Below are 25,041 nucleotides of genomic sequence, written 5' to 3'. Positions count from 1 at the left end.
TTTCACTAGGCTGAATTCCAAATTGACTGAAGATGAATTTGCAGAGATGAAAAGTGTAAGACTTTAATTTACCAAATGGTAAACTGTTTCTCAGGGTAAGTAAACATTTGCCCAGCAATGGGGAATATTATGGCCCTTTCCCCACTGTAGTGCGATCCTGTAGTTGGTATATATAGTTTGAGGGTATAGGGGGTGCAGCCCTCCACATTGGGGGATATGGAGGGTGAAGCCCCCCACCTGGGTGAGTTTGATGTATTGTGCTACATTTTTACGTAACTGTTGGGCAAGTGTTTACTTACCCTGAGAAATAGTGTACCATTTGGTAAATTAGTTTCGCTGTCTTCATTTATTTTGGAATTCGCCTTATGAAGTAGATCCATATATATATATACATATACATATATATACATATATATATATATATATATATATATATATATATATATATGTGTGTGTGTATGTATTTATATATAATACACACACATATATATGTAATTTCATTCTCTCCCTTTTTTTGCCCTGTAGCAGTACCCTAGGATCGAGGGCACAACTTATCACTTCATGGTTAGCCCCTCCTAGGTATAACCATTCACACACACAGGGGTCTTTCAGGCTGCTGGCTTGGAGATAGTCAGAGGATCTATGCTTGTATTCTGCCGGTATACTCATATACTTTTGAGCTAAAGCCACACTTCAGATATACAGGCTAGGTAAGGTTATGCTTTGGCGAGACATCAGTGGTGATAACAGACTTGTTTGGAATACTGCAGCAGTGATCAGTTAGGAATCTGCTGTTATGGTAAGTTTTTATACCACTGTATTAACTGTTGATAGCGCAGGGCTCCATAGAACTAGTCCCTCTGAATGAAACTGCCACAGGCTATTAGTCAAGACTGTTCCTAGTGCCAGGGAAGGAGGGTACTTGGCGGGCTATCTTACACCTTTGAAGGCTAAACAGGTTTACACTGGTCCCCAAATTCAAAATGCTTACCTTACAAAAGGTTCTGTTTTTTTCACCTCTGGTGTTTTTGGTCATCTTAAACGTAAAAGATGCATACTTGCACATCCCTATTGTGAGACCTCAGAGCAGGTGGGTAGAATTATCTATCTTCTGAACTTTTTCTACTGTTAGAGTTTTCACAAAGTGTCTGACCCCACTAATTGCTTTCTGCAGGACAAAGAGCATTTGGATTTACCCGTGTCTAGATGATTGCCCGATTCAGGGTAAGTCAGTTAAGAGACTTCAGTCATCCCTTCACCTAACTGACTTCTTACTCAAATGTGGGTTTCACTTTCAGGTGAAAGAAGTCGGTCCTGATTCATACACTCAAGCTGATGTTTCTTGGAACTCTGCTAGACACAGGAAGTCAAATGGTCTTCCTGTTTGGTGGAAAAAGTCACTTTTTTAATCTAGTACTTCTAATCCGTTTTGAGCAAAACAGTTTTCTCAGCCAGGGAACTTGGAATACATGGCATCATACATTTTGATGATTTACCTAGCAAAACTGCACGTGAGGAAGATTCAGTAGTACCTCGTGTGTGTAGTGTCAACAAAGACATTCCGTCAACCTTGCTTAAAAAAAGAATTAGTCTGGTGAATCCAAGCTTGTACTCTGAAAACTCTTTCAAATCTGTCCAGAAACCCAGTACTTTACTGCAGATCCATAGAGCTGGTCTGGGATGCACGTTAAAAGAGGTCTGCAGGTCCATGGAAAATCAAACCTAACCTTTTTAATTAGTCATATAAACCAAGAGGAGACTTTGCCAGTTTTCAAAGGCATGATGGCATTTCAAAGAACTCCTAAAACTAGGGGTTCCCTTAGTAAATGGAGTTAACAATACAGTGATGTGGTGCATACATGGGGGTACCCACTCTTTACTCCATGTCACTTAGCCAAGCACCTTTCCGATGCTGTTCAGTTCATTTGTTTACATCTGATTTCTCAGTACCTGCCAGGGGAGGTCAACCAGCTAGCAGACCATCTCAGCAGGTCAAAGAGATACCCACGTGAATGAAGATTAAGCAAAGACATGTTCTAAAATTAATGCAGAAGTGGAGTATGCCAGAAATAGCAATTTTACCACAAGAGAAAACTGGCAATTACAGTAATTGCACAAGGGCCAGAGACAGCAGGCCCTGGAGAACAGATGCCTTTGCCTTTCTGTAGCGTGGTCTTTTTCTATGCCCTCCATTTCATACCCAGGTTATTACTTAAAGTCAAAGAGAAAGGACCAAGGATGATCTTAATAGCACCCTGTTGACCAAGACAGCATTGTTTTCCTTTCCTCCACAGCCTGAGTAGTTTAAGAACTTTGGCTGCTTCCTCCAAAAGTGAATGTGTTAACCCACAACACAGAAACCAGTCATACACCCCAGCTTGAGTATCTTGAGATTGGCAGGCTGGATGATGTAATCCTTCCCCATCAGGGGACTTTCTTTTGGTAAGGACATCCTGGCCATTCTTAAAGAGGCCAGAAAACCAAGTACTAAACAAAATCATACCTATCAAAATGGAAGAGATTTACTGTATGGTGCTATTCCAAAGGTCATTTGCCATTCTCAGCAAAGCTTCCTCTGGTGCTTTTCTAGTTAATTGAGCTATTTAACTCTGGTCTTTCTCATTTACCAATCAAGATCCATGCCATGGCTGTCTCTGCTTGCCTCCCCATGTTAGTCCCCTTTTGAAACAATTTTTGAAAGGTATTGTCCTCCTCAGACTTGTAAGGAGAGCACACTCCAGGGTCTCAGCTTGGAGAAACTTTCTGTGCCACCCTTTGAACCTGCAGCCTCCTGTGATATTGTCTTTCCTGGAAGACTGCCTTCCTGGTAGTTATGACCACAACATGATGGTTCTTGGAGTTGCAAACCCTAATTTACACAGTTCTTCTTAATTTTCCACCCTGACAGTGTCACTGTCAGGACACACCCCTCCTTCATGTCCAAGGTAGTTACTGAAGTCTCTCTGAAGCAATCTGTACACCTTCCTGCTTTCTTCCCTAATCATCAAAACAAGGGAGAGCAAATCCTTCATTCTCAATTTTCATAGACTACTCTGATATTATTTGGACAAAGCCAAGAACATAAGGAAAACAGAACAGCTTTTGTTAGCAACAAATTGAGGAAATAAGTTGGCAAACAAACTTTTTCCAAGTGGATTTTTAACCGTACTGATGTCTGCTATAGGCAGTATGGTAAGCAGATCCCTGTTTGTATCGGAACACATTCCACTAGGACCGCAACAACTACTATTGCTGTTCTTAGGAGGGAGTATTTATCAAAGAAATTGTTGAAGCTGCCACCTGATCAACTGTCCACACCTTCACCAAACATTGTAATCTAGTCAGCTTTTCCAGGACAAGGGCCAAGTTTGACTCTGCTCTCTTGCAAGGCCTTCTGACTTCAGCTTAACCTGCCTCCGAACTCCATCTTTTTTGCTTTGGGAGTCCTCCCATGTTACTGCAGCAGTGAAACATGATGTACTTACGTAAAGGTAGATGGTAGAGTGACTTCATTGTTGGAGTATACTTTCCCATCCTTCTCTTATGCTGCCTGTTTTCTCCCTCAGGATCCCCTTCTCACTAGTTTAAAATTCAGCCCCCGGTACAGTGCTTCAGTGGAGGTATAGTGGGTACTTTGTGTCCCTGGGCTGAGGTTCAAGTTCAAGGGTGGGGTGGGGGCAAGAAAGACCTGAAGATGTGGCACCTGTCAACTATCCTTCTAGCCAGATGTCCTGATGTCGGGGAAAGTGAGTCCACTGGGCCTGGCGGAGGGGGGAACGTCTCCAGTATTCAGGCTGGCTAAGGGCTTCCACATCAAGGAAATCCCATGTTATTTCTGTAACAGTGAAGACACTCTAACATCTACATTTATGGGAGGTAGACACAATTGCATTTTCGGCCTACGTACTGCATTAGTGAAGCCATTGTTATGAAACCTGCACTTGTTTTGTTGTTTTATGCTTTTTATTTTACCTCGCCCAACTAGATTTGTGTTTTTTACTTTATCTCTGTACCTTATCTTTGGATTCATCATGTGTCCCTCTTTGTAGGTGGAGTTTGCCTAATAGTTATTCCCATCTTACAACTCCTAAACAAGGTAAACTGAACAACCTTGTTAAGAAACTATAAATTAAAAATCCTCAATGACACAAATGGAGAGAAAGAAAAAAATACTGAGTAACAGATTAAAAAAGAGAGTGTTGCTTAGATGAGGAACAAAGATATGCAAGTCCTTGTCTGTTTATATTAAATAGTCTGCTAGCATGTGGGCTACCAGGTTATAGACCAATAAGTCACAAAGCTGCAGAATTGGGTATTCATATTCCGCCCAAATAGTAATAAAAATAATAAATCCAGCACTGCCACTTGAACAGTCTTCAGAAGCACTGAAAGTTATCCTCCAAGTGCAGGAATTAGAACCACAGCATTAGGAGTCAGTATTGACTCCCAAGTGATGTTTGTGCATTTGCCTGCTAAGAAGAATTAATTGATAATATCATTATATACCACTTCCACTTCCAAGCCAGTATTGCATCCTCTTGACAAGAACCTCTTTATGAAAAGAGTTAACAGCTTAAGGAGTGAGAATGTTTTTTAAAAAAAATAGGCTCCCAATAAAAGTTTTGTGCCTTTTCGTACTAAGGGTGGTTCATCAGTGATTATATAAATAGGCTACCTGCAACCCCACCTCCCAGTCAGTATTGCCTTCATTTTTTGACAACTATTTTTTTATTTTTAAATTTTCAATTAGAGTGAAAACTTTCCAGTAACTAACATTTTCAGTATAAAAGAAACATGTTATCCTGCATGTTCTAAGGAACATTATTTTTTATCTTGGCTTACTGTCTCCATTAGAACACAGTTTAGATCAGAAGGATGTAGCCTTAGATTTTTCAGGGTCTCCACCAGAAAGCATTTACATTGAAACCATTAATTATATGAAAGAATACTTTGGATAGCCATTAGGAGACTCTCTTCACTCATATGAAGATATCTAGAGGGTGATGAGATTAAAGAAAGTGGTTTGTACTTTCTCTTCTTTTAAATTTAAAGATGTCCTATCTTTGAATTATTGACTCCAAAACCTCTGTCCATGTAATGTAGATAGGTTCCATAAATTAAAGTAGGTAGATTATATCGAACCCTACAGAAATGCAGACCTGTATAATAAGTTTAATGTGGACTCTGCGACTTCCTCCTTTTATACATTATCACATCAAAGAAGTATTCCATTAGCTTCCCTACCATGTGGACGGCAATCCAGAATATTATACAACTGCCCCCCATTAATATTCAAAAACGTGCACGCTGATTGATCAGCGTGCACGTTGTAGATCCGAGTTATAGTAATGGAAAAAGGTCCGGTCGCCCGGACTTTTTCCATTACTATAACTCTTTTTTCACACTGTTTAGCTATGTTAAACGAGTTTAACATAGCGAGACAGCTTTAAAAAAAAGCGATGGAGATTCTCCGTTGCTTTTTTTAAAGCTGTCTCGCTATGTTAAACCCATTTAACATAGCGAAACAGTTTGTAAAAAGCAACAGAGATCTTGCTTTCTCCGTTGCTTTTTTTCTAAACTGTCTCGCTATGTAAATGGGTTTAACATACCGAGACAGCTTTAAAAAAAGCAACGGAGATTCTCAGTTGCTTTTTTTTAAAGCTGTCTCGCTATGTTAAACCCATTTAACATAGCAAAAACAGTTTGTAAAAAGCAACGGAGATCTTGCTTTCTCCGTTGCTTTTGCCCACAGTTCTGATGTACTGCGTAGGCATACGCATGCGCAGTACATCAGAACTGCTGCAGAATACCAGACAGCTGTGGAAGGGCAGGAAGGAGGCATTATACAATGCCATTATTTAAGAAAAGTAGTTTTTTTTTTTCTTAAATAATGTCTTTGTATAATAGCAATAACCCACTTCTGGGTGTGGGTAATGCTGGATTTACCCACGGTTGGCTTTGTTTGGCCACTCTGGCTTCGCCCTCGTGACCAAACCACGCCAGCCGTGGGTAAATCCAGCATTACCCACAACCAGGCGTGGGTATTGCTATATTATATACCTTCAACAACCTGATAATTAGAGCATTAAATATCCAGCATCATGGTAACTTAATCAGTGTTTAATTTTAAGGCATATGTGAGAGACCACCCAAAACCTTTTTGAGGGGAAGAGAAGATCGATTGCATAGACTTGACTTTAAATGAGGTAAGGCAAGTGTTCACATTTTGAAGAATACTTGTAACACAATACACCTATCATCTTAGACCTCCATATGTGGGTTGCTTTTAGAAAATGTACATGGTTTTAGTGTCATGCTTGAAGCTGTAAATGCCCCAGTTCTGAATGTCCTTCAGTTGACTGCCTCCATTTTTAGAAAATTGGCTGATGATACTTTGGTAGATTTGGAGAAGAAAGTCAAAACAAATCTGCATAAACGAACCCTTTAACATTCTTGCCTCAAGTTTCAAGAGATTTTCTAATAAGTATAACTTGTATCATCATCATTATTACTATTGTAGGTAGGCCCCAGTCCAAGAGCATTTTGAAAATGAGCATTTACCACCCTGTTTGCTGCAGAAAACTAAGGCAAATGCCAGCAGAGAAGAGTTAGCAATCACTGTCTGGCTCTGCTGCAGATTTTTCCCTTTTATGCCTACAGGCAGTCTAAAACATTTTTTATCAGTTTTGCAAGATTTGTAACACATGGGTACTTCAGAAAATTTGCCTGGGTTAGTCAGTAGAGTTTCTGTAGCTACATTTTTTATAATTCCGCATGCACAATCACTTCACATTCAGGATGCAGATTTTTCAAGTCATAGGGACTAGGGTTTTTTTTTTTTCTTACATTAGTTCAGACTGTCTTAAAGTTTTAAATGGCAACTCTAAATACAGTACTGCCCTGCACAGAAGAAAGTATTTGATGCCAACCTTGAAATAGGAAGATTCCACATTCCTGGAAGTCCTGTCTGCTAGTTTTTGGGGAAATTTCATGTTTGTTTTCCATACCCAGTTTGCCACTGTACCTTTTGTTTTTTCCTCAAAACAGAGTGTTTACTAGATGATTAGCTCCAGTGTTAGCACACATCATAAAACAAGACACAAGAGTTTACTGTTTAGACAGATATTTGCAAATGGATTAGACTCCGGAACTGTTACTTCAGCAAGTTAACAAAATCACAAGGGTTGTTTAAGTCATTGGACATTTCAGTAATTTTCAAGAAGTCCTTCCTTTTGCCTGCCCAAGCAATATCTCCCTTTGGGCAGTTGTTGGCTGTGTTCAAATGAATGCTTTTAACACGAGCAAAATACCTGGAGAAAAAGCATGCATTAAGGAACTTTTGACTGCCAGCAGTTATAGCAAATCAGACTTAAGGGCTCTGGACTGCATTAAATCATTTATTTATTTATTGCATTTGTTTACCAGGAAGGTCCACTGGGCCTAGGTGAGCAGTAATGTAGGTTTTCAAAAAGTGTAGCAAGTTTGAGTTCTCAAAGTACACTGCATTTGCACTGGGCGATTCAGTAAAACCTTTCTTTTACTGGAGTTTATTTGCAAGAGCAGCAAAATCTCCTCCTAGCAAACTGTTTCAGCAGATCGAAAGGTCACTATCCTTAGCTCACAAATGACATCCCAAACTACTCCATCTTGAAAAGTAGTGAAATATTCTGGGACATGAATTCCTCCCCTGTCCAGATCATCAGTCTAATATTTCGCTAAAATGTATAGTAGTCTGCACAGTTTTCATTTTTTACCACAAGTGATCAGTCATTAGTACATCTGTCCATTAACCTCCTCCAGGAAATTGCTGGAGAAGAGTTAAGTACTCTGTTTAATAACTTTCTTCTGTATTTGACATGCTGTCATGTTATACTTTTGTTGCATTTTACTTAGTTTTGCCTATTTTGACAGATTTCTTCCAAGACCTGTGACATCTTGTTAAAAACATCATGAACGCTTGTACCTACAGAAGAGAAATTCCACCAGAGTGTCATTTACAGTGGCTGTTATGCTTGGATGAAAATCTTAATTTCATGTTGTAAGCAATACAAGGTGTTTTTAAACTAGAAAGACCTTACTCTCACTAACCATACAACCTTCAGGTCTTTCTAGAACCCAAAGCTTTTGGTGAAGGCACAAGAGGTTTCTGCCCATCCTCCAGCATGAGATTTGTCAACTGGCACTCTGAAAACTAAGAGGTCCCTGAGCAAGATGTAGAAAGCCAGAAAAGTTAGCCATTGAAAAAAATAGGTAAGGAGAGGGAGGACATAGAGACACCATCAGGTTTGCAGAACCTTGATGGAGTTGGCTCTCATGAAATGTGACTGCCTGTACCCCTTTCATTCATTGCAATTGTGTCCTTGTTGATGTCTGTCTTTTCAGAGACAGACTGTGGCATAAATTTATTTTCACTAGCCAAGTTCTCGAAGTTGCTACAGTGTGAAAGATGGATAATGCTGTTACTCAGGCACCTACAGTTATGTGCTCCTTTTCAAAGTTTGTATCATGTGTGGCTTTTCCAAACTGATATCTGTAATATTTTGGTGCGTAAGACATTTGAAGACTGAATCGTTTTACAGAAAAAAAGAGATGATCAGCAGAGAAGACTTCCTGCTTTGTAGTCTCAGTTAAGAACTTGAGACCTGATGAGTGTACTACTGAATCTCATGAAAGAGCATTTAAATGGGGAACTAATAAAATCTCTGAAACCTATTTGGCCATGGCCAAACTAAAGCCATCTGAGGGTTCCCTTCTTTTGTTGCAGGTATTTGAGAACATGTACTGAAGGATGTTCCTTGAACTTGACTCCTAGGGTTCCATCCCTGAGAAACTGGACAGGTTTTGTAGAATTCACGAATCCTGGTAATACTTGGCCAGCTGTAAGTCGTAGAGGGGATCATGTCCTGTGTCACAGGTGACATGAATTTGAATTGTAGCTCATGTGCTTCTTAAAGCTGGCAGGTGAGGATAGTAGTGAGTGGCCATTGCTGGCTTACTTGCCCATCTTGGAAAGAGGGAGGTGGCAATGGCTGCCACATAACTGACATCTAGCTGGAGCACTAGGTATTCCACCCAGTGGAGCTGGAGCCTAGCCAGTTTACTCTTGTCAGGTTCCAAAGTAAGCCAAGTAGAATTCAGCCTTCTGAGAAATATTTTACTTTGGGGACACCACGGATCGGAAATCGGAAGAGTTACCTCAGGGGAAGGGTGGGACATGCCACAACCAACAAGCTGACCTGCTGTTTACCATGCATCTTGCCATAGAGAGGATGAACTGATTGATTGTGATTCTTGGACAAGAGTAAATAGGCCATAAGACTGTTGCTTAGCTCAGGGAACCTGGCTCCTGTCATTTGGGTGCAGTGTAGCCATTGTGCTTGGTCCTGTTTGGGGGTTGCGGATTTAAAAATAAATCCGTTAAATACTTCTGTAAGAGACTTACTTCCTGGTAGTTTTCCTCGACGCAGCTAGGGGGCTATGCTATCTACATGTCTCAATACCTTCTTCAGTGGCAAGGAGGGCTGGGTATTGTATAATGTTGATGAAAGTGTATATACATATTTCTTTCTTGCTGTTACAGCCGTTAAGTGTCTTACACATATGATAAAGTTCCAGAAAAATATCAAGTTGTGGTCGTGGCTTATGAGATACTTTTTGAATCACTAAGAGAAAATTTGCAAACTAATTCAAAACTGCTTTCAAGGTGGGATAACTTGCATTATATGAAAATATGATATCACTGACCCTTAAATTTGGGGCATGGGGGCAACAACAAGGTAGAGTTGTACTCAGACATGCTAGACTGGGAATTATATTCCTAACAGAGCCATACCTGTCAACCTCTTGAAGCAAGAAATCTGGACAAATCCATAAATAAAAGTGGGACAAAGGCCCCAAAATAGGGACAATTTTTAAATATTGCTCTTAGAAGCTTAGAAAGTTGATAGACTAACAGGTTTTGATTTAGCATGAATGTTCTGAAGGATATCAAGTTTGAAACTCAATTGTCTGTCATTATTTTCTAACTTCAATCTTTAATGATTTACCACTAATATGCCAGAAAAACACAATTTTATGAAAAACAGGCAAAGAATACAAGGCCAAAATCTGGACTTTCTGCAGAAGTCTGTACAATTGAGAGGTATGTGTTACGGAGCATGTTAAGAAGTTGTTACTAAATACTTCTCTGTTCAGGGCTTTTATGTTTAGAATCCCTTCCCATGAAGTATTGAAAAAGCTGGCAAGGGAGACAAGGTAACAGCTTTTTTATCCAGCTGTACCTATGTAAAGCAGAAATTGCTCCACCAGACAATGGAACATTTTGCTGAAAACAGCTGAGAACAAAGCAGTTTAAACAAAGATCCTTTGAAAAGATAGTCCTGCAGAAGCAATGACAGACAGAAGGTAAGGGCCTAAGTAAGTAGAAGGGAAAGAACCAAGAGTAACTGTGCAGTTTTTACCCCCAACCAAAGTACACACGCACATCTCCCAGAAGGGAAACCTTCCAATTTCAGGAAAAAGCTGCTAGTTGCAACTAATCTCAAACAGATAAGGAGAGTAGTTGACAGCTGCAGTATAGAATTGATGGTCTTTACTCTATTATTTGTATTGTGCTTCCATTCCTTTCCACAAAGATTACTGCAATTTCCTGTGTTCTGTGTAGGACAGGATCACTGCCGTTTCATCTCCATGCATTTTGGTCTTTCCTCTACTTTGTGTGTTCACCAGATACTTGGCTGTGGTATTGCCCTCCTCATGATCAGTTGGATTTCCCATCTTTACCTGTCTAGGTAAGTGCTTGATTCAAGTGCTTATACTAGGGGATGTATAGCGGATCTTTGCATTACACTGCCCACTGTCTGACAGACCTGGAATTTTCCTAGAGTTTTCCAGAAAACCTCAGCAGAGTACTTTTTTACTGAGAGAGCTGTGGGCCCATGCAATGGACTTCTGGGAATGGGTAATGGAAAGGGATCTACAGAGGTACTCGATGTGGTATGAAACAGAATGCAAGGAGAAGGGAGTGATGTAGGAGAGGTAGAATGGAAAGGCACGTAAATGGCAGACTAATTAGGCTTATTCTTTTGTGCTGTAATGCAGTGTGACAATCCAGGGTTATACCTGCAATTTGAAAGGTCTTCCTGTGGACATGTTGAATACAAAGCTGTCTAGTCTGGACTTTTTGCCCACATGCCCAAGAGAATGCACATGAGAGGCACTGGGTTTTATGTGTCACCCTTGCGACTGATAGTGCCAGTCAATGGGCAGATTTCATAGGGAAATTAAGTGGTAACTTAGGACTTTCTGGAAACGGGATCATCACCCCATGAAGAAAATCTCTTCCATTAAGAGGTGAATGATTTGGTGGTTTTATTTGGTAGTGTACAGTCCTCTGGCAATATTCAGACTTCAGATATTTTAGAGGTAGACTGCAGGATGGATTTGGCTCTGTTACAGTGCAGAGCAGTTGTGGTGCTTCAGTAGTGGATAGTTTCATCAGTGTAAAAGAAATGATGGCTGGAATAGAGGCCCTTCATACATTGAGTAGTGTGGTATCTTATGTTGATATTGGTAACAGACAACACCTTGATGATGTGTTGCATAAACAGATGGGGGAAGGTCACTCATTCTTATCCTGTCACACAGTGACCATGATTGCCTAGGACATTCCTGCTAACTAGGCCTTTCATCTTCTGTCTGTGTACAGCAAGTCATTCTAGAACTGCATGACAAACAGGCCCAGTGCATTCTCCTGCAACTTGCATGAGTATAAATTGTATAACTACATTTTCCAGAAGTGAAATCCTTAAGATAGGCCTGTTTATTTCACATAAGAATTACCAGCTGAAAGAGTTTTCTGACAGATTCACATTCAGAGGAGCCTAGGCAAGTATGCCTTTTCCAGTCCTTGGATAGGGAGATACTCTAATGAATCTCTGGGCCTAAGACATTACAGAAACTGTCTACTTGAGATTAGTGGGCAAGGTAGCCTGATGCACTGCTTCACTTGTGGAAATATGCAACATACCCATACTACACCCTTTGCAAACCTTTCTACTGAGCAGTTAGTGACTTACCGAGGAGGGACACTAGAGCTAGCCTAATGAACATCTGATGGCCACCTTCAAAAATACTTGAACCTTCTTATAGCTTCAAACATCAGAAACACTGTGTCATTATTGCTTAAAGCATTGATGAAAAACAGGAGTAGACAGCTCAAATTCTTTATAGAGTGAATGCTGCTGCAAAGCTTCTTAGCAATTCCCTAACCCTCACAGTAAACTCCCAGAGCAAACTGCTGTCAAATATTAGTTTGTCAAGTACTTTGATATGTCAAATCACAAAACAAATGATTAGGCTGGCAAATTTACTGTTTCCAAGCAACACGAAAATAAAGCCAATTTGTGTGTAACTTCTCCATTGCTTTAATGTGCATTTTAGAATACCACAATTCTATTCATCACCCACCCAAAGTATCTTGTTGCATTTTCAATGTTGTTTAGGCACTGTAACATTGTAGCATATGCACTTACTAGCACATATAATATAGCTCAATTCTTAGTGTGTGTACTCAGTCTGAAACTGAAGGGCAGCATGTCATACCTGCAGTTACACAAGTACTGCAGAGCAAAAGCTTGCTTTCTGGAATTATTTCAACACAGACATGTCTGCCATCAGTTAAACATGTTCATTGACTGTTATTTATGCGTTTTTTGAAAATACAGTACTCCAGTAAAAAAAAAAAAAAAAAAAAAGGTGCGTGTGTGTATTGATGTCCTTCCTTATCACTCTTCCAGTATGCATAACATATGGGATCTCCTACAAAGCAAAGCCCAGCGTTTTGCCAATAGAAAGCCTTTGCATCCTTCTAGTGTTGTGACTCAGCTGTATCCTCCCCGTGTAGGATTAGGGCATGAAGGTGACATACGTATGGTCCATACTCTCTCTTTTTTTTTTTTTTTTTATTGCCAGTCTGAGTGCCACAGTTGAATATTGGTTTGAATGCCCTTCATTGAGCTGGTTTCTACTGAACCATTTTACAGGTAAGTACCTCATTGGGATTCCTTCTTTTTTCTTCCTTTACTTGGGGTTTCATGACATCCATGAAGGGCAAATGTCAGTGTGGAAGGCAGATTCCCCATAAAGACAGTCACAAGAAGTGTTTACTTTGTCTACGTGCCTCACACGATCACACGTAGTGTACCATTTATCAGGCTTTTGTTCCCAAACACTTGGCAGACATCTGTCTTCTTTATCCATTTACTTTGAGAACCAACATTTCAGACTTTTGACCCTGGGTTCCCTGGCCAAATCTGCCCATGCCAACATGCGGCCATCTCTTAAAAAGTCCACCAAGGAATCTGATGCTGCTGCTTTCCAGCTACTGTCAGAGTTCTCTCTCAAGGTGAATGATGACCTTGAAGACTTGTCCATTGTTGGCACCAGTTTCCTTTGCCACGATCCTGTTAGAGGCTGGTATGGAAATGGCTTCTCACAACTCCTCTGAGGCAAATCAAACGTCCATAGTAGATGTTGCGGGAGAACCATGGTTGATCATTTCTGAGAGGTCCCCTGCTACCTTTATTGAATCTTGGCAAACCTAGGAGGCTCAGAGGCATGTCAAGATTCAGTAGAAGTACCAGGGACCACTCGGAAATGATCGAACATGGTTGATCATTTCCGAGAGGTCCCTGCTCCCTAGGAGGCTCGGAGGCATGCCAAGATTCAGTAAAGGTACCAGGGACCCCTCAGAAATGATCGACTATGGTTGAGAGAGTGGTCAGCAGGCTATTAAAATCGCAGGCCCTAGCAAAAATGTTGTCCAGCCCTCCTCATCAGGTGTCTGCTCCGTCCATATCTGCTGCTGTTCCTCCTCCGACTCCTTCCTTGAGCTCGGAGCTGGAGTTCGTTGGGGTTCGAGTCGTGGAACCGTCAGAACCGATACCTTCTGCTTCGATTCCGTCGTCGGCTCCAATCACTTCTTTTGTACTGTCCTTGGAAGGATCTGGGTGCTGAGACTTCCTCATCGGCTCCGAGGGGGCGAGTGGCATCGGACCCTTTTCCGACCCCGTTCTCCCTCTCGGAGCTTCGGCACAGGTGAGCTCGGCTCCTACATCAGCGTCAGAGCCGTCCCCCTCGGTGCGGAGAGGGATTCCGGTCTGTTCAGAACCGGATCCTTCTCGGCATCCGAGCAGGGATGCCTTCGAGGTCATGAGGAGCGTGCTGGCTCCTGAGTCAGTCTATGATCATCCCCACTGGCTCCTCCCACTATGGTGCCTGTGTTTGCCTCTGTCCCTCCTCCAGACCCCAAGCATGAGGAACCAACGCTCCAGGGCACCCCCTTGGATATATGTTCCTCTTCCGAGGCCTCCGCTGATCATTCAGAGGAGCCACCTCGTAAGAGGAAATGCAAGAGGAAGCATGTTGACTCCCCTGAGTCTGTCACGTCAGATACCGACTTAGAGGATTCGGAAGGGTCCCCAAGATCCCCCTCTGAAGATGTCTCCTTTTCAGACGTCCTTGAGATGCTTAGAGGGGGAACTGGACTACCCTAAGCCCCTCCGAGGATGAGTCTGTATTCTTGGACTGGTTTGGTTCCCGACCTTCCACCTCCTGGTTGTCTCTGCCTTTCGACCCACTCATGTCCGTGGTGGCTCAGAAGGAGTGGTCAGCTCCAGACACAGTGGAACCCACCCCCGGAAGACCCGCTAAATTCATAACGGCACCACAGGATAAACAGTTTTTGGTCAAAGGTGTCCCTGTTGATGCCATGGTGGTAGCGGCGGCCACGAAGAAGGAGTTGGCTGAAACTTCATCTGTCCATCCCCCTAACAAGGAGTCCAGGACGATGGACAGATATGGGAAGCGGATGTTCTCTTCAGCGACTTTTTCTATGAGGTCTCTGAATTACTTGTGCCACTTTACCCGCCTTCAAAGGGATCTCCTTAAGGAGCTCGGAGATAACCCTCCAAGATCCATCAGCTGAGGGGACCAGGGCTAAGGCAGCCTCCCAGCTGGTGACTCTTAATTCAGTGGTGAAACTCCTCCATGAGGCTCATTTCTTATGCAGCCGATGGTGCGAGTAGAGCCGCAGGCACAGGTGTTGCTCTAAGGAGACACGCTTGGATGCGGCTATGTAACTTTGCGGAACCTTTCAGAGCGTCTTTCACCAGCACCCCCTTTGATGGTTCCTTTCTTTTTGGATCACAGGTGAAGGACACCCTTACCAGGTGTGAACAGGAAGGCAAGACTCTCTCTGCCGTGGGAGTCCATTTTTCCACTCCTTCCAGACCATATCCCAAAGGTCAGAAGAGCGGAAAGATGTGGTTCCGGAAATCTCAGGGAGCCTTGCCGGACACGCATGGTGAGTTCCCATCCAGGGGCAGAGGAGGGAACAATAATTGATGCCGCCCTCGAGGCAGAGGGGGTCCGCAAAAGCAGAGCTGCAGAGAATCCTTCTCTGAGAAGCCCTCCCACCATCCCTGAAGGGTTGCCCGACTGCTCACCTCCGGAGGCAGTCCGGGAAAGATTATCACTGTACCCAAGAGCCTGGCAAGACATAACTCAAGACAAATGGGTATGGTCAGTTATATCCGTAGGCTACAGAATACCCTTCATTCGCACTCCCGTAAAGTCATACAAGTCCCTTCCAGATGTTCCACCCAATCTAAGGGACCAAGCAGTACAAGAAATTTCAGAACTGCTAAGAAAAAGAGCTATCCAGCAAGTCCCAGCAGACCAGCAAGGATCTGGAATTTACTCAAGGTTCTTCTTGGTACCAAAAAAGACAGGGGACTGGAGACCCATTCTGGATCTCACCAGACTGAACAGGTCTGTACAAAGAACCAAGTTTCGGATGGTCATGCTACAGTCCATTATGCCCTTTCTGGGTCAGGACAATTGGATGTGCTCTATAGATCTTCAGGACGTGTACTACCATGTCAAAATGGACAGATGCTCCAGAAGATTCCTTCGCTTCCGGCTGGGAGCCAGCCATTACCAGTTCAGAGCTCTGCCCTTTGGTCTCACCACAGCCCCCCAGGTGTTCACCAAATGCATGGCAGTAGTTATCACTCACCTGAGATGGCAAGAATTCCAGGTGTTTCCATATCTAGACGACTGGCTCCTCACTGCTACCACCAAGCATCACCTTCTGCGAGCCAGAGACTTCACTATCGACACTTGCTCCAGACTAGGTATCTCAATAAATTTCAAAATGTCTGCATTGTCACCCTGTCAGTCTATCACCTTTATAGGCGCAGATTTAAATACAAAAGACATGTCAGCGAGCCTTCCACCAGACAGGGTATTAGTGATTCGTCAACATGTACAGGTCTTATTAGCATGCAAGAGAATTCAGGCTAGGTTCATCCTCCAAACTCTAGGTCTCATGGCAGCAGTTATCATACTTGTTCCTCTAGCTCGTTTTCACATGAGGATCCTCCAGTGGCTGCTTTTCACCCAGTGGTCCTTCCAGCAGCTTCCCATGTCTCACGTGATTATGATCACAGAAGCATGTAAAAAGCACCTTGCATGGTGGATGGTCTCCACATCAGTACCTCTAGGCAGACCATTTGTACTTCCCCCTCCAGTTGCTACGGTTACCACGGATGCTTCCCCGATTGGGTGGGGGGGGCATTATCAGGGCAGGACAGTCCAAGGCACCTGGCAACCTCACGAGTACCACCTGCATATAAACGTCTTGGAGATGAGGGCCGTGTTTCTAGCATTGCAAGCTCTACAGGACTCTCTTCCTACCGGGACCATTGCAATTCAAACGGACAATATGTCAGTAGTGTGGTACATCAACAAGCAGGGCGGAACCAAGTCCTACCCCCTATGTTGAGAAGCCCTCCGACTGTGGCAGTGGGCGATCTCTTCCCAGTGGTTTCTGATCGCAACGCACATCCCTGGGAAGTCCGTCATAGCAGACAGACTGAGCAGAGCAATTCTCATGCCTCACGAGTAGTCTCTGAATCAAGTAGTTGCGGACCAGATATTCCGCAAATGGGGCCAGCCTTGCTGCGACCGTTTTGCCACCCCTTTCAACAGCAAATGCCACAAATTCTTCTCTCTCCTTCCACTTCGCGGACATTCCCCCAGAGACGCTCTAGTCCACGATTGGCTTCAGGGTCTTCTTTATGCATTCCCTCCGTTTCCCCTTATTCCAAAACTGATATTGAAAGCTACCGTTTTGGGCTGCAAAATGATCCTCATTGCTCCTTACTGGCCTTGACAAATATTGTTCCCATTCCTGCATCATCATCATCTAGAGCAGCCTTGGACTCTGGACCCAGTTCCAGACCTTCTGATCCATCAATCGGGAGGGCTGAACCAATCCCTGCAATCTCTCCAGGTCACTGCTTGGTTGCTCCACTTCCAACCTTAGCCAGGCTTCCAGATATCTCCTCGTCTGTGCGGGAAATTATATTATCATCGCACAAGTCTACTACTAGAAAAACGTACGCTAGTAAGTGGAAACGTTTTTCTTCCTGGGCAGAGACTAAGAGTATAGACCCCTTTTCAGCCCCTATACACTACATTTTGGATTTTCTTGCTGAACTCTTCCATTCTGGGTTCGCTTTCGCTACAATTACAGTACAGTTAGCTGCAATTTCAAATTTTCACATTGGCCTGTTGGGAAATATCATGTCGCACAAGCTGTGTAAAGCCTTTCTCAAAGGTACCTCTCTGCTCAGGCCTCCAGTGAGAGATCGCCCACCTCCGTGGGATCTAAATTTGATTTTAGCTTCTCTAATATTGCCTCCCTTTGAACCTGCAGCTTCTTGTTCCCTGAAGTTTTTGTCATGGAAAACTCTCTTTCTGGTAGCCATTACTTCAGCCAGACAAGTTTCGGAACTGCAAGCTCTGTATTCCCATCCTCCATACCTAGTTTTCCACAATGATAGGGTTTTTCTCAGGAAGAATCCTTCCTTTCTTCCTAAGGTCTCTTCAGAAAATAACTTGAATCAATCCATAGACATCCCTGTGTTTTTTCCCAACCACTCCAACAGGGCGGAATATAAATTGCATCAGTTAGATGTTCACAGGCAACTATGTTTTTATTTACATAGAACTAAGGACATCAGAAAATCAGATCAACTTTTCCTTTCTTATGCTGAGGGGTAAACAAGGTCTTCCAGTCTCAAAAGTAACCTTGTCCAGGTGGTTGACTTATATCATCACATTTGTCTATCAACTGAGGAATAAAGAATTGCCTGTTAAACCAAAAAGTCACTCCACCAGAGCTTTAGCCACTTCTGTGGCCTTTCAGGCTAGGTTGCCCATGGAATCTATTTGTGCTGCGGCTACATGGGCCAACCCACATATTTTCATTTCGCATTATAATTTGGATTTGGTTTCCAGGAACAGAGCTGATTTTGGTTCCACTGTTCTGAAGAGTTTGTTCCGATGAGCCACCCCAGGTTTTTAGGTGCAAGGGACGCTGTCCCAACTAGCAAGAATGAAGGCGAGATAGACAACTTAACATAAAGAAGTTATGTACCTACCATAACGTTCCATGTTAGTTGTCGTCTTCTCGCCTTCTTTCTTGCGTCCCACCCTCCATCCCCCTATCCTTGTAGACCGAGAAGAGTTCCTTATAGTTTTTTGTTTGCTGGCTGAGTCTTCTCTGGCTATTCCTTTCTGTCTAGTAGCCTCTCTGGAGGTTTTATATTTTTCAGGATAGGATTCTTTCTTTTATTATGTCTGTAGTTAGTCTTACCAAACGAGATCTGGGTATCTAGCGTCAGGCATCATGGGATATGGGGTGGCCTCGAGCCAGTATGCAGCTCTCAAGCTTTTGAAGATGGCCGAGTCGGAGTTGAGGATCGGCTCCGAACCCCAACCAACAAGAAAGAAGGCGAGAAGAAGACAGCTAACGTGGAACGTTATGGTAGGTACACAACTTATTTTTTTCTGACATTTGGGTATGGGAGAAACAATCTTAAGTCTGCCTTTGTGCTTAAGCTACCTTCTAAGCCTTCTAAGGGTAAGAGCGTTCTTAAGTGTACCTTCACGGATAAACCCATCTAGACTTCTAAAACTCAAAAGACCCCTTTTCATGACAAATCTACCTCATCTGACTTGTCTCCCCTTCCCGTCTGACAGGTTCCCATCTCTCTCAGGCTTCCCTGTCTGTTAACAGCTAACTTCAGACTCATGGGCTTTGTCCGTTATGTCATTGTTATTTTATGGTATGGAAATTCCCCCTCCTCTTTTCTTAGGTCTTCCTCAACCTCCTCCAGACCAACTTTCTAATTTTTCTGGAGCTCTGCTGGGTTTACTGGATCAGGTGCACTATACAACCCATTCCATTATCCCAAAGAGGTACAAGGTTTTACTTCAGAATGTTTCTTGTTCCGAGAAAACAGACATATTGGAGACATGTCCTAGACCTTTTCTTTCTACATGCCTTTCTAAAGATTCCTTTCTTTCTGATGCTTTTCATCCAGGCTCTGTTTTCCTCCTTACTTCCACAGGTTTTTCTAGTCTCCCTATATCTACAGGAAGCCTTTCTTCATATTCCCATTTACCCTCTATTCAGAAAGTTTTTGTTTCTCTGTTTCTTCCTTTTACTTTCTGTTTGTGCTTTGCTTTGTAGTCTTTCTATGGCGTCATGGATGTGCAAATGTCCGGGCCTTGTCATAGCCTTTTGCAGGCTTCAGGGAGTCCAGATATTCCCATGTCTGCATCACCTGCTTCTTCAGGCTTCTTATCAATCCAAGCTTTTGCAGGATCTGAACTTCACTGTGCTGCTCCTACTCAGTCTGGAATTCACCATCAGTCTCAAAAAAATCAAGTTTGACTCCTTCCCAAGACCATGTTTTTGTGGGATGCAGAATCCAGACTGTCCCAATGTTGGGCTTTGCTGCTTTCTTCTAGGGTTCTGTCCCTGACAACCTGCTTCCAGTATCTGCTTCCCTTCTCTCTCATTTCTACAAAGGAATTTCTCTGACTCTTGGGGTTCATGGCATCTTCAATTCCCATGCTCCCCTTTACCAGGTTTCACATGAGGAGGCTTCAGTGATACCTAAAGATGGTTTGGCTCCCACATTGACACACCCTCTGGAGTTTCCAGTTTCTTCACTTCCTTGTCTCACTAGAGTTTTACCTGTGGATTCATCGGATCTCCCTCAATCCAGGACTGCCTCCTGAGACTGCTAGCCCTATTCAAGAGCTGTTCACAGATGCTTCCATTTTGGAGATGGGATCCTTTTCCAGCAGTCTGAGGGTTCAAGGTCTGTGGCCTCCATCAGAGGTCAGACCCAATCAACATAAAAGAAATGAGGGCACTCATTCTTGCTCTTAAGGCCCCTTAAATGTCTTTACAGACAACACCACAGCCATAGTCCATCAACAAACAGGGAGGCACAAGGTTTTATCTTTGCAGACTAGCCCTTAAGACCTGGAATTGGCTATCCGCCATCAAGCAACCCTTCAAGAGGTTTACTTCTCTTTGTAATATAACTTTATGGCAAACTCCCTGAGCCAGGTCCAGAAAACCACCTCACAAATGGATGCTTCACAGAGAGGTGTTTCTGGACATAGTACATCAGTGGGGTATTCCTCAAATGGATCTTTTTTGACTCCTCTTTCAACAGGGACTTCCTCGTTTCTGACTTGGAAGGTGGATGCCATGTAATTTTCTTGGCAGGAGATGTTCCTATATACTTGCCCTCCTCCTCCTCTTCTACTTTCCAGAATCATGCACAAGATCAAAAAGGACTCCCCTGTAATTTTGCTGGTGACTCCCTTTTGGCCCAGACAACACTGGTCCCCCCTTCTCTTTCACCTGGCCAGGGGCAATCATCACAAGGCACCTCACCGGATGGATCATCTCACATAAGACAAGAGGTCTGTCATTCATCCTCACTTGTCCGGTGTTCAGTTGACACTTTGGGTGATAGGATTTTGATCCCATTTAAATACCATTTTTTTCTGAGGACGTGCTTGGGGTTATGCAGGAGGCCAGGGGATCCACTACTATAAAACCCTATATGGCTAAATGGAAGAGATTCTGTTTGGTGTGTCGAGCAACACTGGAATCCATTCTCAGTGGGAGTCCCTTTGGTCCTTTCTTGTGTAAACCGCTCCATGCTGGCTTTAGCATGTTCTTCTCTTAAAGCTCACCTGTCAGCAATATCTACTTATTTGCTCGTGAGCCCACCATTGGCATCTCACTTTGAAGGAAAAAAAATCGTTAAAGGTGTATTTATTATCAGACGGCCAAGAAAACCTATTCCTTCTTGTTGGGATCTTTAATTTTGTCCATGAAAAACTAGTTCAGGCTCCTTTTTGAGCCTGCCTCCTCCTCTCTGCAACACTGCACCTTGAAGACTGTTTTGTTTGTTGCCCTTACTTCAGCCAAGAGAGTTTCTGAACTTCAGTCTGTGATGGCAATTCCTCCTTTTTTGATTTTTCATAGGAATGGAGTGTGTCTGCAAACTAATCCTTCGTTTATGGCCACGGTGGTCAATGAGTTGAGTCTTAATCAGTCTATCCAACTTCATTTCTTCTTTCTCTACACTCTGCTAGTGAGAAGGTTCTTCACACTTTGAATCTACATAGACAGCTTGGGTACTATTTGGGTAAGACAAAGGTTTTCTGCAAATTTGAGCAGCTTTTTGTCTCTTTTCATACCAGTACGTTGGGTTTGGTGGTTTCTAAGCAAACCATGTCCTCCTGGATTTTTAATGCCATTTCTTTTTTTTCATGAAAAACAGCTTTCTGCTTTAGTTTAAGTTCATTCTACAAGGGCAATGACCTCTTCTGGAACTTCCTTCAAAGGTTTGGATACTAGATCCATCCTTCAAGCTGCCGCTTGGCCCTCTGTCCACACCTTTACTAGACATTACGAGTTGGATGTCATTTCCAGAGCCAAGGCAGGATTTACCAGGGCTATCCTTCATGGGTTGGTGGAAGACTCCCCTTTGCCATCCTCCTCCCATACTTTACAGTAGCTTTGGCAGTCAACCATATGTCATGAATACTGCAGCAGTGGTAAGGAAGGACATGATACAGTTGTGTACAATCTTACCATAGTAGTAGATGTTCTCCTTTTCCCTCTGGCTGTATTTAGACCCTCTCTCCTGCCCCCTTTATTTTCTTCTGTTGGGAAATCTTTGGTGGCTCTCTTTGACACACTCTCTTCTGGTTCTTTTTTCCCTCTGGATGTGCATATTCTCCTTTCTGCTGTGGTTGCTCAAGTTCTTCTGGTGCACTACAGTTCTGAGAATGGGGAGTGTATGTACATCACTGTTAAGTTCTGTGTCTATGTGGGGGAGCATACATTTGACGTAAGATGCTTGGAGGATGTAAAAGCTTTGGTATACTGCTCGAATGTTGGGCTGCTGCTGATAGCAGATCCCATGTGTTATGAATACTGCAGCAGTGAAAAGGACATCTACTGTTAAGCTAAGATTTTACACAACTGTCCCTTTTTTCTAAAAAGACACCAAGAATCTAACAAAAGAGTACAATAAAAAAATCAAGAAAACAGACACCTTTTGATAACCACAGTAATGCCCAACAGGGTTGTTAGTTTCATAACCCAAGTAGGTGGACTGGTACTGGGCTGTCTGCAGCCACTTTCCAGGCCATCGGGCAAAAACTTTACAAACAGCAGAAAATTGTTTAATTGCATTGTAATGAATAATGCTGAGACATTACAAACAATAGAAAATTGCATAAGGGCATAAAATGTACAAATGTTTAGCAATGTTTGAAGATGTCAAATTATGAAAAGGTAAATTGAAAAAGTAAAGCAGTAGTACATAAGGCTGATTAAGATAAAACTTTTAAGTCAAGTAAGTGGGAAGCAGCATAGTAAGGTATTGCTGGTATAGTGACAGGTCAAGAACAGTATAAAGAATTTAGTGAGGGCAATATGGAGTTAAGGAGGGAATGTAGGGCAAAGTTGTGAGATTAATATAGAAGAGGGAACTATAAACATGCTTCCTTACTGATGTATGTACACACAATTTGTAATCTTGTCACTAGAAATGCCTGTTTGTTTTATGGACATTAAGTGAATAGCTGATGCAGGGAAGTAATGGACCTTCAAGTAGTGGGGTGGCTGTCCATCTGTGGCATTGGGACTCACAAATCCCCTTGGTTAGTCTGTCTTCCTAGAATGCCTTCCCTCTCTGGCATTACCGCTTGCTTGTATTTGTGTATGCATTATATATTCATGCGAGTGTGTATCTAAATGTGTATGTATATATAGTAGATGCATGTTTTATGGTATTCTCCAACTTTATTAGTTAAAGTTAGTTTATTACCCTTTTGGGACCTGCCTTATGATCATTTTCACTACTCTGCATATCAGAATACATATGGAATGCTGTTGAGAGTTTAGGATTCAGTGATGATGCAGTTTTTTCTTCGGTTCTTTAAAATGCTGCTAATGCTCTGTTGTTTTTTTCTTTGTCGTTTTGCAGAACAAGGACCCTAAAATGTCAAGAGTTGCACTGGAATCCCTGTATAGATTACTATGGGTGTATGTTATACGAATAAAATGTGAAAGCAACACTGTAACACAAAGGTAGGTTGTTTCCCCTTTCTTCCATTTTAATAGTAAAAATGTTATAATCCGTAATACTTGGATATGATTAATATATGGCCTTGGGAGTAAACTGTAAAAAAGGATATGTTGACTTAGATGTTAAGTCCTAAAACTTGTATGTAACTAATGTTATTTTAGAGCCAAGTATTCTCAAGTTAGGCAAGAACCCAACATTCCATTTGTTCTTTCACAGGAACGCTTATCGTCTGTCCATTCCATGACTGGATTGCTGGTGTCAAGTGGTAGTAAGCATGATAGGAATGAATGGGATGTAGGGCTGTTGAATAATCAGGAATACCAGACTTCCATTAGTCAAGCACTAATGGGCCCAAGTGACTGAAGGTAGGAAAACCATTGGGCAGGGTCCTTGGCTGCATATTACAAATGGACTGTGACATTGCAAGCCTGGCCATTGCGGGACTCCACTAGGTGAAAACCTAGTGTTCCTGAAAGATGTTCTGTAAGATGCCACCCATGTAGGAGGCCTCTGGATGAGTGAGTTAGCAATGTCCACTCACCTCCAGTCCTTCCTGGACAGCACGATACATAACTAATCTTATCAGAAAGCAAAAAAAAAATGGCAAAATAGCAGCAGATTCTGTAATTAAATGTCCTGAGTGGTGATGGAATGTAGAAAGGACTGTAATGATTGGAGCATATTATTTACTTCACCTTGTCCATTTTTAACGCTTTTCTTTTTTAAAACCTATTTGTTAATCATCACATTTTATTTAATGTGTAACATGGGTTTACATTAATAGAAAACACTCTAATAACACTGTTTAATTCACTACACATTTTTAGATTGCTGTCTTTCATTAAACATCATTCCTCCTCCTCCTGAACATTGTTCTGCATACATTGTTCCCAATGAATTCCATTTAGTCTATGAAATTTGCTCTTTCCCTTTTCAAAAGCTTCCACATTCACAGCTTGCATCTCCTTTACAATATCCAGCACTTACATCATTGAGAAGATTTGATTTTGTTTTCTTTATAATTGCTTTTTTTGGCAGCTGTTAACATTAAACTTGGTAAGACCTTTCTGTGCCTTGTCAGTCTAAATCCTATGTCACAACTCAAGAGAGTCATTTAAGTTATGACTTTTTGTTCTCCCAACACTTTTGTCAAAGTACACTGGAGCATATTTTTTAAAAATTGCCAACTCGTGTAACATTCCCCAAAAAAAAAAAAATTTCTGTTACCTTTGTTTTCCCATCACAACTCTGGAATTTGCCATCAACCAGAGGAAAAAAGCCTTTGAGGTTGACTTGGGGTGTAAACATACATATGCTAACAATTCCATGCTAAAATCCTAAGGCTTCTTGTCTTTGCATAGTCAGGAGCCTTAAAAATTTGTATCAGTTGACATTTTTCCATTTCCACTGTTGCAGTATTCATTACATTAGGGATCCCTGCAGAGGGCAGCGGGACATCCAGACAGTATACCAAAGCCTTTGCTTTAAGGTACAGCGC

At 42.3% G+C, this 25,041-nt stretch overlaps 1 protein-coding gene across 1 annotated transcript in view; it reads left to right on the top strand.

Annotated features, from left to right (window-relative positions):
* The window catches only part of FRYL (FRY like transcription coactivator), a 3,917,685-nt gene that overhangs the window by 918,991 nt on the left and 2,973,653 nt on the right, over positions 1 to 25,041 (top strand). Inside the window, exon 12 of the mRNA XM_044055727.1 lies at positions 23,442 to 23,545. Within this exon, the coding sequence (XP_043911662.1) occupies positions 23,442 to 23,545 (104 nt within the window). The remainder of the gene's footprint in view (positions 1 to 23,441; positions 23,546 to 25,041) is intronic.

This window comes from Protopterus annectens, chromosome 14.part0 (genome assembly GCF_019279795.1).
Source record: "Protopterus annectens isolate FY-2018-M chromosome 14.part0, PAN1.0, whole genome shotgun sequence".
Lineage (NCBI taxonomy): Eukaryota > Metazoa > Chordata > Ceratodontiformes > Protopteridae > Protopterus > Protopterus annectens.
Note: the sequence above shows the minus strand (reverse complement) of the source record. Positions and strands in the feature narration are given on the sequence as shown.